The 15,317-nt window shown below is 44.3% G+C and overlaps 1 protein-coding gene across 3 annotated transcripts in view; it reads right to left on the reverse strand.

Moving 5' to 3' along the window:
• Nucleotides 1-10,709: 10,709 nt before the first annotated feature.
• SLIT2 (slit guidance ligand 2) overlaps nucleotides 10,710-15,317 on the reverse strand; it is a 351,115-nt gene continuing 346,507 nt past the window's right edge. For all 3 annotated transcript variants that reach the window (XM_006208114.4, XM_006208112.4, XM_072945820.1), the window contains 3 exons: nucleotides 14,016-14,307; nucleotides 13,577-13,788; nucleotides 10,710-12,476 (listed from right to left, as the gene is read on the reverse strand). In XM_006208114.4, coding sequence (XP_006208176.1) covers nucleotides 12,235-12,476; nucleotides 13,577-13,788; nucleotides 14,016-14,307 — 746 coding nt within the window. In that variant the 3' untranslated portion in view covers nucleotides 10,710-12,234. The remainder of the gene's footprint in view (nucleotides 12,477-13,576; nucleotides 13,789-14,015; nucleotides 14,308-15,317) is intronic.

Raw genomic sequence — 15,317 nt, forward strand, 5'->3', positions numbered from 1 at the left:
TTGGTATTCATCTTACAAAGAGTAATTATGTTTCTTTCTGCCAGGTCTCCCAAAAGCTAGCAAGTTAAGACCTCTTTAAATTAATTTATTTAGAGGTAATGCAAATTTAAAACTCAGCCCTCATGAAGGCAGGCCTATGGTTACAGATTCTCCCAGATTCCTCTTAAGTTTTGGCCCTTGGTGATTTCTCTATTTTCTTACAACTCAGCTATAAATTTTTTAAAAATTAAAAAATCATAGCTAGGAATTTTGTGGGAAAAGGAATGTAACAGATATATTTTCTGAGATATCATTGGAAACATAACTGAATTAAACTCCACCTTCAATCTATCAATGTTTCACTCTTTTGTAAGGATACTGAGTGCTGTCAGCAACTTCAGACTGCATTTCCAGGCCCCAACTTGGCCTCAGGAACCAGGCATACGGTTAAGAGCTTGGGACGGGATGAAGTCAATAGAAATATGACAGCCCTCTTGTCAGTCACTTTTATTTTGTAAATGTGGCCACCAATTAGCTCTAGAAGCCCAGCCTGGGGTATGCCCAGCTGTCTTCACATTTGGCATCCCCATGTGGACAGCCTTTCTGGCAGCCCTGCAGCGGGCATCTGTCTTCTCGAAGCTTCAACTTCAACCTCAGCTGCCTGTGACCTTTTCTTTTTCTCAGTGCCAAAATAGAACAATGACTTCTATCCTCTTTTCTCTATTATTTCTGCCAGACTAAATGCCACCTCTTCCAGGAAGCCTCTTTCAACTCTCTTTGATCCCATTGACTGTTACCACTCCTTTCTTTGTCACTGCTAATTATTTTCCATATACCTATGAAGAAAACAGAATGTGTCAGCCCTTTTGACATACACCATTTTGACATAAAAATTATTTTGAGCTGAAGGCAACTGAGAGAGCAAACCCATGAAAATCAAAATTGTATGAAATATAAAATTTTGTTCACAAAGTTTTATTGGAATATAGCCACTCATTCATTTATGTAGTATCTGTGGCTATCATTACAGTCTACATAATAATGACAGAATTCAGTACATGCAAAAGAAATCTTATGGCACAAAGCTAGAGTGATTTACTCTCTTGCTATCTGCAGGAAAAAAAAATGTAGACTGGCCATCTACCACATTGATTGTTTTGAACAAATTAGCCACCTTTGACTCCAAGGGCAGGTAAGGTCTGGGCTAGGAGAAGAGAGGAGGAAGAAATCTGTTATAATATTGCAATGAAAAAACGTCACCCTTTGGAAGCCCTGTAGTTGGTGGTACTAATGGAGGTTTCTCTAGAGGAACGGGAAATCCTGCAGTAAGACGTGGGTCTGACTCTCCCTGTTCCTCAGGAAGGTTAGCTTTATTCCCTGACGATCTCTGTATCATTCCAGAGTAGAAGGAAGAACGTGTGACTTCATCACAGAATACTAGTCGCCAAGGGGAGGAAACAGGGCTCTACTGAGTGGAGGGAAAAGAAGGGGCGGGAGTATTGAAGAGAGAGGAAGAGGAAGGGCAAGACTGAACGTGAGCCGAGTGGGGACGGAGAGGAAGTGAAAGTCTCCGATAGCCTCTCTTAAAACGTGAATATTCAGAGAGTGCTTACACTTTGAGTTAATATCCAATCTGTGTTTTAAAAAATATTCAATGGCTTCCTATCTGACTTTGAATAACATTTCAAATTTGGCCCCTTCATGGTCCGCAGGCTGGCCCTGGTGGCCCTGAGCAACCCCACCCGGCGCCGCTCCCTCCTGCCTGTGCCTCAGCCTCGCCCACCCTTCCGGTCTCTCAGGCACTCTCTTCTCACCCCAGGCTCTGCCGCTCGAGTCTCCTTCTCCCCGGGATGCGCGTCGTCCTCTGGCAGGACCCAGCTCGGTCACCACCTCCGCACCGAAGCCTCTTCTGACCACCTTGCATAAAACATGCTCCCTTCCGTAACTATTTTCCATTTCACCAGGCCTCACTGAACGTCTGATAATTTTCAAGGAAGCAATTCTTTGTTCGTTTACTTGATTTTTTTGGCTTCCCTACTAGAATGGATGCTCCATAAGGGTAGAGGCCACATCTCTTTAATTCAGTATTTTATACCCAGCACTTAGCACAATTTATTAAGCAACTGTGTATTGGGAGTTCCTCTAATCTTTGTGGATGCAGTAATACATAGATATTGAGTAGCGCAGTCTACTAGAAAGACTAGTATTTATTTAGTTTAGAATAAGGAAAGGACTTGGATTAAGCAGTAATGTTCTGGAATTACATGTATATACGTTCTGGGAAGATTCCAGATGCAGGTTTCTTTACTTCAGAGTTTGATTCAGAATTAGTCACTGACCAGTGCTTCCGTTGGCGTTTTCCATGCAAATGGATAACTCTTAGACACGGTTTCTGGGAGGCAGGCTCCAGGATGGCCCCAGTGACCCTCACCTCTAGTGTTCATGTCCTTATGTAATCTCTTCATAGAGTCAATCAAAGCTGAACCCTGTTCTGAATAATACTGGAGTGAGAATGTGTGCCATTCAAGGTTAGGTCTTAAAAGGCAGCTTCCACTGTGATGTCTTGGACTGGTTACTCCAGGGGGAGCCAGGCACCATGCAAGGAAGACATTCAAGCAGCAATGTGAAAGGTCCTACTGGAGAAAACGGAGGCTTCTGGCCCTCAGCTGGCCCCAGTCAAGCCTTCAGCCCATGAGGAGGAACTGTCTAGCTCTTCCCCAAATCTTGTCCAATAGAAACTGTGAGAGTTTGAAAATGACTATTTATTTTTTAAGTTACTAAGTTCCGGAATGATTTGTTATACAGCAACTGATAATCACAGCACCATTTCTTCTCTTGACTCTGGTTGGCCAGAGCGATAAGCACACAGCATCTTCTTCATGTCATGCTCTACTTGGGGTCAACACAATCTACTGCAGGCTGCACCAGGCCAGAGAGAACCTGGCTGCCACCTATCTTGGACTTTTCAGCCTCTAGAAATAAATTTCTGTTCCTTAAGCCATCCAGTTTTTGGTATTTTGTTAGAGCAGCCTGAGCTGACTGACACACCAGATAATTCTTCACTTGCTCCTGGAAGAGTGAAACTGAGTCATAAGGGGCCTTTGGGTTGCTAAGGTCAGGTCCTTTGGGGGAGATGACGCTCTATTCTCCATGATGCAGTGGAAATCATTTTTTTTTTTTTATGTTTGAGAGGCTTAATGAGGAAACTGCAGGACCTTGAAGGACCATGGGGGGGAAAGCATTAGGGTTCTGAGTCTGTAAGACAGCAGCCTGGACCCCTTGTTGAGGGGTAAGTGTGAGACCTGTGGCCAAGGTAAAGGACAGACAAGAAGGAATCTTCTGCCGGTTTCTAGAGGACTGCCCACATCGGGGGTCAGGTGGTGATGACTGGCTCACTCAAGCAGGCAGCCACTCTGCCACTGAATCTCATTTTAGCCCCATTCCCTCCCTGAGTTCCCTAGGGTAGAAGTTCGCCACTTTCTATACCTCTCCGGGCTCATCTCACTGCCGCATTCCAGCTCCCTGTTCGCTACTTGACTTGGAGACAGGAGGATTCCAGGCTGCACTCCCCGGGAAGCTGACGGCGCAGGCATAAGGTTTCTGAGGGAGTGCTCTTGGAACAACCACCCATGGAAAGGAAGGCGAGGAAGCAGGCTTGGGTGGAGGGAGGAGTTGCATCATGATGCAGACTTAAAGAAGGTTCTGGCCAATCCCGTGAGGAGCTCTGAAGCTGGGGTGGCCCTTCATCAAGGCCCCAAACTGAAGAGAGGGAATCCGGCATTTACATGTCAGTATCATCTAGTCATTGCATGTAGACTGCCCTGGAACGAGTGTGTGACCCTGGAAAAGAGGTTTCTCTGAAGCCAGGCAAATCCAAAGTGGGCTGATGGGTAAGGGCTGCCCACTGGCTGAGGGCCTGGCATCCGGCAGAGTAAGTCCTTTGTTTCTGAACTGTCCCTGGCAGAAGTGTCACAGTGTCCACATGAGAGTCACCAGGTCATGCTAATAGATCTGGAGGACAAGGGTTGGACGCACACTCCCATTAAACTGGAATGTGAATGCAAGCGCCAAAGCTGAGGTGAAGAAAAGGAACCTGGAAGAGTAACCCCTTGATATTCTTAGGACAAGGATGTCTTTCCAGCTGTGGTGGTTTTGTTAACAATGGTCCCACTGGGCAGGTTCCATATTGTACTGCGACAGCCATAACTGAAATTGGGTAAGGAGATTCTGCTTTTAAAAAGAATAGGATTCAGATTGAAAAAAAATGGGAGCACACAGATCTTCAACTATCATTCTTTTAGATTTGGATCTCTGACAATTCCTTGAGTAACTTAAATTTTACCTTTTTTTCCTGCATGAAGGAAGGTTAGATTCCTGGAATCCTGTCTGTCTCCCTCAGCTGGTGAGCTCACATGTCGTCTGGCCTCTGAGTTGGGTGCTCCAGGATGTCTGCAAGTGTAGGTTCTTTAGCTGGGGCTCAACGCTCAGATGATGAGATATCACGGGATTTCCCCTAATTTATTCTGACTTTGAAATCAGTGAGTTTGTGAGTGGAATTTTGTTCTGGGAAACCACATGGGGGGTGTGTGTTTATGTCTGTGTGTGTGTATGTATGTCTGTGTGTGTGCGTGCGTGTGTGTGTACCTGCATATCAGGGCTGAGAGGAGCCACTCTAGGTCCCACCAAGCTGCACTGCCTGGGTCTCTTCCCCTGGCACGCTTGGCCCTTGCGTGTGCCGGGCTGCGATGACAGCTGTGCTGTGATGTGGGTCACTACATTCGTACTCTTCACTCTCAGACCACCTGTCCTATTTGGTACAGTCCTGTGTTAATGTTCCAAAATATGGAAGCATTTAGAAAAAAGGAAATTTGAGGTTAAATGAGGAGAGAAAGATACAGGGGTTTCCACTTCATTCTCTGAGCTGTGAGACCACTGCACTTTTTTTCTTTCTGTCAAATGATGAGATGTATTTCCTAATCAAACAGAGTATGGTGCCTGTCGTTCAGAAATGTGTTCCCTCTCATTTCACAGCTCAGAGAGGCGCTGACAGGCATCAGAAGAGAAGAACTGTAGCGAACATAGGAATAACAGGAATGAAAAAAAATCAATGTGGAGATGTAATTGAAAGTAAGAACTGGTGGTGGAGGTAACTGAATGGGAATATTGTGAGCAGAAACCAAGTGGGTCAAGTAACCGCAAGATCAGGTAATTCACAGACGTGCATCCTGCTCTTTGCTGCCACAATGCGGGCCTTTGAAACCGTGCACAGGGATGTTATCAGACATGCTTATACAAAGAGAAGTTTCTGCCTAGTTCTTTACCCGTTACAGAGAATGCCTTGGGATCTGGAATGAGTCCAAGGCTGCGACTGCAGCTGATATCACCAGACCAGGGCATGTTCGATCCTGTCCTTGTGACTATCTTAGCAACAGAATTCAATTGCTCTCGGTGGGCCCCACTCAATCAGGGCACACCTGACCTGACCAGAAGGACGACCAGAAATACTTAAGCAGCCACGCAAACAGGACTTTTCAGTTCCTGAAAGAAAAGTCCTGTAAAAAAAGTCTCATTAATTGTTCTGTACCAAATGAGAGGTATAAAGATTTTAATGTGTTCTTATTGGGGAAGTGAGTGCTACTCATGGGCATTCAAAAGAAACACAATAACTCCCCTTAAGAAATGCTCATTCCTCCAGCATTACCTCATGAGGACAGTCACAGACTGCATCAATTCCAGTGAGATCAATACCGTATTACGGTTGGAGTCAGGAGATCTGGGCTGTGTGACCTTGGGCAAGTCACTTAATCTCTCTGCCACAATCTATGTGAACAAACTGAAAATAAATCTAGCCATTTCAAGAAGGGAAAATAAGATTAATGAGAGCAAGTGTTTTGGATGATTGTCTCTGTGGCTGTTTCTCCCACTCTCTCATTTTGTGTCTGTGTTTCAATATTTGATTTTCTTTAGCATCCAAATTCAGCCACCCACCTATCGACACAAAGACAAAGGTAGTTCCAAATGCAAGATGGCAATGCCACCCCTGGGCTGAATCTTGTGTTCTTTGGATGCAGTTGGCACTTGCAAGTGTCCTCTATTTCCCTTTTGTGGGAGGAAGAGACAACTGAGAAGTGCATTTGGAACAGAACTGTTGTGTACACATTATTCTCCCCACTCTGGGCCATTCTGTGGCTTCTTGTTCTCGGGAACCCTGTTTCTTTAACCCCACTGTAACTGGGCCCCACTTTTACCTTTCACTGTTCAACTAGCTCATGTAGTTGATGACCTGGTGTGCCCTTGGACCTCAGTATTACCTTGGGTGTATACCCTAAGTGTTTGCCCCACATTTTCACAAACTATGACAGCTGGGAATGAACCGAATAGTTGCTGACTCATTGAACGGCAGCCCCATGACCTCACCCACTCTTCCACTTGCCATCCCGACTCCCCTCTTCTTTTGCTAACAGATTTATCAAGAGGGGAGTCTATTACTCGTGACTACTCGTAACTTCCATTCCTTTCCATGGCTATCCAGCTTCTGTGTCATCACTCTATTAAAACTGCTCCTTCTTCATCTCCGCTCTGGGACCATTTCCTTCTAGAAACTTAAGCATTATCTAATGTTGGATCTTATGTTTCTGGTCAAGTCCATTCTATAGTGAATCTAAATTAGCTCATCCATCTTCTTGGCTTCAACTACCACTTCTATGTGGATGAATCTTATATCTATGGTTTCAGGCATCCCAGCCTATAATTTGTTTTAAAATATCCTTTCCTACAATTTGTCAATTTAACAGTAAGGGGGTGGTGGTAGAGGGATAAACTGGGAGTTTGAGATTTGTAGATACAAACTACTATACATAAAATAGATAAACAACAAGGTTCTCCTGTATAGCACAGGGAACTCTATTCAATGTCGTGTAATAACCTATAATGAAAAAGAATATGAAAAGGAATATATACATATATGCGTAACTGAAACATTATGCTGCACACCAGGAATTAACACAACATTGTATACTGACTATACTTCACTAGAAAAGAATTTTTAAAAAAGAGCATATATTTAAAGCTTGAGGAGTTCACTTTGTGAGGAATCTGGAGTACCACACTAAAGAGTGGATTTTATCCCACAGAAGGAGTTGATTAAAGACATTTAATTAAAGATACTGAAAGATATAAAAGACACGACCTAGAAAAACGTACTGTTTTCATTCAGTGGAGTGGAAGATGGGTTGAGAGCAGAAGGCTGGGGCTTCTCAGGTCAGCGACTCTGACCCTCAGGCTGTTTCCAGCCCTACGCAGTCAACATGCTGCATTTGAAACCCACATTTCAACTTTCGTGCTTTAGAAACAGCAGAGACAAACAGGAGCTAACCTTGATTTCCCCTTCATCCTTGCCAAACATACCCAAGGTCGTCATGAATTATTAATTATTCCACTGTAAAAATGCAGTCTGTAAGTCTCTTCTAATTCATTGTCCATTTTTCCCCTTTTTCATGCCTCACTTTTACCTTTTTTTATATACTTACAAAACAGTCACCTGCTCAATAGATTTTACATTCTGCTACTCATCTAAAGTTCCCATATTTCTGGTCTCGACAAACCATTCTCTTACTCGATCTTAATAAACTTTAATTCCAAGAAGAATTCTGAAGGTCTTAGCCCTCACCCCTCAATATGGCCTGTGTGTTTCCACTGCCATGCTTTTGTTCAAACCATTTTATTTGCTTAACAGTGAGTCCATATAATGCATCTGATCTCCAGTTTTCTGAATTGATACAGTACTTCCCTCCTCCCATGGTTCTAAGCAAGCATCTCTACCATGGCTCTTCCAGGCTCAGTCCATATCCACAGTGGTTTGCTTATAGAGACTACACCTCTCAAGAGTCAGTTTAACATTACCGGTCTTCTTTAGCATTTCTTGCAATGTTTCAGTGCCTTTAATGAAAACAGGAGCATCCTAGCAGATACAGAACAATGTTACCTCATTGCCTGGAAAAACAGCCCTCTGACATCCTCACAGGTGGCCCCCTAATGCACAAATATTTTTTTTCCTGGTTTACCAGTTGACTCCTTTCCTGAGTCTCTGGCCTCAGTGTCCAGAGTGAGGAACGCTCACGAGTGTCAAACCATGGGGTGGCCAGCAGTTGCTTCTTTTAATCCTGCCTCATCAGCTTTTGAGTTCATGAAACTTCTTTTGAGATTCCAGAAATATTACTCTTAATTTTCAGTGATATTGTGAAGTGTTCATATTTTCTGGGTCTTCAGAGGCATTTCGTTTGGAACTGCATTAAACACAATGAACTGGTTGCTATTTTAAAACAGAAATCCATTTTTGTTGGCATTTTAAAAGCTTACTGTAAACAGATGCTCAAAAGAAAAAAATAGACTAGATGAAGTGAGTTAATAGAGAGAAAATGGTCACTGCTGTATCACACATGTGAAATAAATACATCCCTCACTCTGGCTGCAGGAACTCTTTTGTTTCCTTCACCATGTAAGAGTTTTCCCCCCTCCTCAGACCTCTAAACAGGCTGTCCTCTCTGCATGGACCCCCCTAATCTTGACCCTCACATTTATTTCCATCTGTCTCCATCCTAGAACTTACTTTATCTTTCATGACTTGACTCGAGCGTCACTTCCTCGCAGAGGCATGCCCTAACCTCCCGATATGTATCTGATCGGATCCTTCTGCTTCACTTTGTTCTAGTACCTCATAGCTTCCTTCAGGGAGCTTATCACAATAGGAAATTATATGTCTATTTTAGTCATTTGTATAATACTATTACCCATTTTAACCTCAACTCCAAATGCACACAGTGTATACTCTAAAATGGCAGAAGTGATGTCTGTTGCATTTGAATCTACATATCAAAAGTGTAGCATAACTTTCTGCACATAATGGGAGACAGGAAATAAAAATCTGCTAAGTCACTTGAGTACACAAGAGTGGATTAAGAATGAAAATAGCTTATGTATTTTATATCGCTTTATATACTTTATCTAAAGCTTCATATACTTTTATAGCTTATATACTTTTACAAACATTACTTTTGAAATAATGGTCACTATATGAAGCAGATGGCACCATAACACTCAAGATCTTTAAGTCCTGAATCGATTCCCACAGTCTTTTAATCATTTCTCCAGGAAGAATTGCTGCTGACAAAGCAAGTCATCCAAAAAGAAAACGCTCAGAGCAATTTTAAAACCAGGGTTAGTCTATTATTGCTTAGAAATAATTTCAGGAAATCTGTGGTGAAAACAAATTGTGAAGATTGAGATAGTTATTATTCAATGAACACATCTTAAATCGAACACATGTCAAATCTCCGTGGCAGTTCCTGTAGGTACCTCATCACTGGCGTGAAAACTTAAATATATTAAGGATGTTTAATGACCTTATCTTTTCAGATTACAAATGTACATTATCCTGTGTAGCATCCTTGATTCTGAAATATGCAAAATTTTTTTTAACATATTGAATTCTGTTGGAAATGCTCCAGTCTTCTATCAAAGAAATCCTATGGTCAAGGCTTTATAAGTAAACAGCCTTTTAGAACGTGAATAACTGTCCTTAATTTGTCTCATTTACTAGTAATTATTTGATTATTGAATTTTTTCAAAGAAGGGCTCTTGCAGAAAGTAGTCCCATCACAAGGTGAGTAATCCCCTAAGAAACTTGCTAAATCAGCCCAAATTCCAGGCAAACATAATTCTATTTTGTGCCTTTATAAGCAGGAAGAAGAAAGAATAACTTTCTGCAAACTACTAATATTTCCTTAAAAAACGAAGGCAAAAGAAAGTCTCTAATGTAGATTACGTACGTTGACAAGACCAGCAAAGACAATAGCTGTGCTGTGGAAATAAGGCTCCAAGGCTTGAAGGCCCCTTAGAAGAGGGAGCTAATTACCAGGCTGCTGTGCTGCCTTTATCTTCTGTGCAGGGCCTGAGCTGGAGCGTCTGAGCGGTTGACGCCTGTGTAAGACAGGGAGCAGAGCACTCCCACAGGTTTGTAGTGGGAGACGAACGAGGTATTTCAGATGAAGCCCTTGGCACAGTGCCCACCGTATAATGAGCCCTCAAAAAACAGTGACTATTAAGATAACACATGCCCGCGAAGAAAAGAAGAACGAGTGGGAATAAATAAATTTTTTACAATGACCGTACACTATTTCTATAATTAAAACATAGACGTTTTAACAGGAGTGAATAAATTATTCGGCATCTGTGTCTGTGAAAGAGGCTGTGTGTGTGTGTGTGTTTTCACATATGCCTGTTTTTTTTCCACAGGGGAACGAAGAAATCTTAGCACGGTGGGCGACCTGTCCTGGATGATATACCTTGATATTACATCCCCTCCCCCAACCCTGATCCCTTGCCTGAGGAGAAAGGCATTCTGTCTCTTGCTATTTTCCATCTGGTTCTAATTGAGAGGAAAAGAAAAACAAAAACAATTTGGATTAGTTAGATATCATCTGATAATATTTTGGAGGGGAAGAGATTAATTGAATATGCATTTTTTTCCCAGCCAAGAATGTGTTGTATCCCTCTCTTTCATGTGCCCATGCCAAAGTTCCCAAATGTGACAGAGTGCTTATCTCAAAGGAATTTCTGGCAACACAAAGGTATAGGCTTCCTTCCCTGTTCCTTCGGTATCACCTTGTTTAAGAAATTCTTAAGGAGGGGGCTCTAAACAGCAGGCAATTTCTAAGAAAACCAACAAGCTGTTAATGAAGTAAATATCTGTTTAATTTACAAACATCAGTAGTGGAACTGATATTAGTCTGAAGAAAGACAAAGCACACTGTATTATACATGTAGGTCTAGTTTTCTTTGTAAAAAAGGTTTTGGAAAGAAACATCTGCATCTTTACAGGGTACCCTGGGATTTTTAATGAGGGAAGAGCACAGTCCACGATAAATCATTATCAATTCTACATTGTCATTTAGCAGCAAACATGTTAACATGGGAACATTAAGGTAATAAAGGAGCTTTATTGTTTGGAAAACGAAAAATCACAGTTCTTGACATTACAGCCTTTTCTCTCCCCACCCCACCCCCGGTAAAAGGGCAAAAAAAAAAAAAAAGCGTCAAGGAAATAGTAATTTGTAAAAGATCTACTTTTCTAGTGTTGATTGCTACACACCATTTCTGTTCTGTGACGACACCCTGCAGAGGGGCCACTTTCTGTACAAGGACCGTCTCTCACAGACTTTACACACCCTCTGCAGGTGTCCTGAGTGAGGCCAGTAGGTCAGTGACACCAGTGGTCAGATGTCAAGGTAAACAAACAGATCAACACATATTTATCCCAAGAGAACACCTTATGTTAGTACTATTGCCAAAAAAAAAAAAAAAGATAATCCTGATTTTTAAGTTTGAAAAATGTACAAAAATATCAGGACAATTATAAATTAATATATATTAAAGCATCGAGAAACAGCAAAAGGATGGCCTAAAATGTTAAGTACAATGTACTTTGATACAATAAATATTTCTCATTGAAACCGAATACTGTATAGGGCTGTTTAGAACTCATAGAAACAAAAATTCATATTATTACTAATTTCTTTATCAATAATCTATTGGTTCTTTATCATCTCCTTTGTCATTTATATTACAAAAAAAATTAATACTGGAAAACGGCAGATAAACACTTTAGTGTGCTTCTCCTGCTAACATGCTGACGTTTAAAAGGAAGATAAAATTGATTTTAGCACTCTTGTCTCCTCTGATGGAGGGAACCCAGGTCTTCAGGACACTTTATAGTTTGCACAAAATACTTCTCATCTGTTCGTTCTGGCTGTGAATTCTGGAGTTCCGTTCCACCGCCTTGTGTCCTCACTCACACACGTGTGCTTGGCTTGTCCTCCTGAACCGCGTGGGTGCGGACGAGGGCTCAGGGGATGATGCTCTCGGCACCTTCACGTCAGCACAGAGTACCTCGTCTCTCCCTTGAGTATGTGCTTCTGCTGGTCTTCGGCGCGTTACAAAGCTGAATCTGGGTTGCATCGTGGCTCAGATGCCTTCAGGTGTACCTTTCTTCATACTTCTCCAGCATCCGGGAAGCTTTAGTTCAAGCATTTTTTTTTCTCTAAATGCAGAAAAGAAGTCTTCATTCTCATAATAAAAATAAGTCGGTTCTGTATTTTACAATATATTTCAAATATTTCCACTATGAAGCATTGATTAGTCCAACAGGGCCAAGGAGTATACGACATTTTCCAAAGACCGAAGCTGCCAGGGGCGCGTTTAAGAGGCGCAGCGGGTGCAGCCACACTTCACCACCTTCTCAACCTCGTCCACAAACGACGAGCCGTCAGTGCATTCGAAGGAGTATTTCCTCCGCTTGCTCCTCAGAGGTCCGCAGCACTGCGCCCCCGCGCACCCGCCTCTGCACTCCAGGCGGGACACCTTCTTGGTGGTCTGGCAAGCCGCATAGCCCTGCTGCTTCTGGTAATAATCTCTTATCCGTTCCCCTCGACAAGAGATTTCTAGAAAAGAACCAAACGCACACAACGTGTGAAGGCAGTTGCTGAAAGTCACGCGGAGTGACTGCTGAAAGCCAGAGCTCAGCTCAGGAGATGGCGCTCCTGCAGCCTGCCCTCTGTAACCGCCGCTGTCAGTGTCAGGCTGAAAGGACACAGTGCGGGCTGGTGGCACAGCCTGCTGTTCTGCGCAAAGCACTTTCTTTTTGGCCTTCCTTTTGTGCACAGGGAATACTCTCTCTGTGGACTATAAATACTACGCTTTTGGACTGACAAGGATATTGGGTTCCTCAACCTTTTCCTTTGCAGCAAACATACACATCTTCTGTTTTTACACTGCTTAACAGCTGGCTTTGTTTACCACAGGGAGTGGTTTCAGGGAGTAGGCAATGGAATTTATTAGACGTGGAGTTTAGTATCACTCAGTCTGTTGCTTAATACAAGTAACATTCCACGAACTTCATAAATTACCCGAGTATGAACTCGTTCAAAAAGAGACATCTGCTGAAAGCGTCCGTGGACACGTTCCTCCCGTCTCACCCCTCGGATACAACACAGCAAAATCCACGCCAGCTGGAGGCAAAGCACGCTCTAGCCACGCAGACACAGGAGAAGGAAACAGGTGGGCTGAAACCTCAGCCTGTTTCCACCCCTCTCCCGCGCACCATTTGCAGTGACAAATCAGTTGATTCTAAGGGCAAAGGTGATTTTGTCCCAAAGCTAGAGCAGAATGATTGGCCCCCTGTGTTCCGTGCCGGAAGATGACGCAGTGACCCATGGATCAGAGAGGCAGGTCAAGGTAAGAAGCGAGTAGATTATATGTGCCTCTGCGCAAGGGGAGAAGGAGTATTTTCACAGCAAATCAAGGTGTGGGAAGACATGCGAAGGCCGTGTAAAATCCTGCGTTGGAGGTTTGGAATATCCCCCACCTGGTGGCTTCACTGGAAAATAAATCAACACCAGCAACTAAAGGCTGTGCAAAGACCTGGCGTTCTACACGTCACTCCCCTCTCTGTGTGTCTCCCCTCTTCTCTCTCTCTTTCCAAAGAGGGGGGTCACTCTTGCTTTGCCAAGACAGAGGGAGGTGCCCAGCTGGGCTGGCTTACCTCGATCGCAGCTGTCCCCCGTGTATCCGCTGCTGCATTCACAGTAGGGCTGCCCGAGTCCTGAGAGCCTGCATTTCCCGTGCTTACACTTGATCGTCTGGCAGGGGTTGAACAGATCCTCCTCTTCATCACAGAGGACGCCCCCGTGGCCCTCCAGGCACTTGCAGCTGTAGGAGAACGCGTTGATGGGCAGGCAGGTGCCATGTACGCATCTACAGTGGAGGAGGAAGGCAGCCATGGAGATGCATTAGGCGGCGGGGACAGGAACGAGGGGAGGATGGATGATAAAACAAGGGACATGGTGCTAGTGGACTTCTTTCCTTTCCCTCCTTCCCGCCCTCTTTCCTTTTTCCTCTCCTGAGTTTTGCTTTGAGGGTTGGAGAGCGTGTGTATGTGTGTGTGTGTGTGTGTGTTGAACTAACCAGCAGCCCAAACTTACTTATTTCCCAGACAGGGGTCATTGGTCCTCTGGTCACAGAGGGGCCCCGTCCATCCTTCCTCGCACTCGCAGCTGAAGCCGGACTGGCTGCTGGGCTGGCACGCGCCGTGGGCGCACACCTTCCTGTGGCACGGCTCACAGCCGGGCAGAATGCCCGTCTGCATGGGCACCTGGCGGAAGTCCTGCAGCTCGCTGTTGATGTACAGGTTCCGGATGCAGCCGTGGAAGCTGGTGCCGTTCTGCCCGGGGGCCTGGCGCAGAGCCGCCGCCACGTTGTTCTTGCCCGGCATGCCTGCGGGGGGACACCGAGTCGGAGGTCAGGCTCCGAGGGGGGGCCCTCAGCCAGGTGCCACCCGGGCCCTCTCGCTCTTCCTGCAGGGTGGGGGTCCGCCTCTTAAGGAGAACCAGACAGTGTAAGCCTCCAGCCCTGCGATTCTGACAGCAGAATCACACAGGTGATTCCTGGGGGCCTCAGCCCAGACTGATGTGATCAGATCGTCTGGGGGGAGGGAGAAGAGGGGTGTGTGTGTGTGTGTGTTCCTTTTTTGGAAGATGCTCCAGGCAATTCTAATGCACAACTAAAATAAAGAACCTAGTTCACTGGCAGTCAATCTTTAATGTTTAACATCTGTTTGAAAAAAAAACTTATATGGAGGTATTAGATATTTAAAACTTAAACTCAGGGCTACTGCACTTAAACGCAGGGCTGGGAATGGGGAGGCATTAGTGCTCCCCTCTCTCTCTGCACCCACCCCCTAACCTGGACATGTACTTTGGAAGCCCAGCCTAGAGTTCCTGACTCCCTGACCAACCCTACGCCCTTAAAGATGAAGGGCCCAGAGAGCTTGGGCAACATGCTCCCTGTTACCAGTAAGACAGGGTCAGAATTAGGCTAATGAGGCAAACTTCCACAATCTCTAGTCACGTTCAGTCCACTGAGTTTCAGCCGGTGAGAGATGGGTCCACAGGGACCATTCACCCCAGCCCTGCCAAACTCTAAGCTGGCAACGAGTCCAGCTCACCACTGACAATGTCCCAAGCTGAGCCGTGGATGTCACTGCCTGAAAAAAACCCACCCCTGCTCCCTATCAGGACAGCACCTCATTCAGACTTTTTTTCTCTTGCTAATTGAGAGCGAAAACTTCATATTCCAAGAAATTAGGACTATAAAAGAAATTCTTCCAAAACCAATATTTTCAGTCTTTGTATGTGTATTCCACCAGTGACAGTCATGTGGTAACCCTCATTGGGCAAAACTAAGGAATCTTTCCATGGCCTAAGCCAGACCCTTAAATAGTTCTT

Source organism: Vicugna pacos, chromosome 2, assembly GCF_048564905.1.
Source record: "Vicugna pacos chromosome 2, VicPac4, whole genome shotgun sequence".
NCBI classification, from domain to species: Eukaryota; Metazoa; Chordata; class Mammalia; order Artiodactyla; family Camelidae; genus Vicugna; species Vicugna pacos.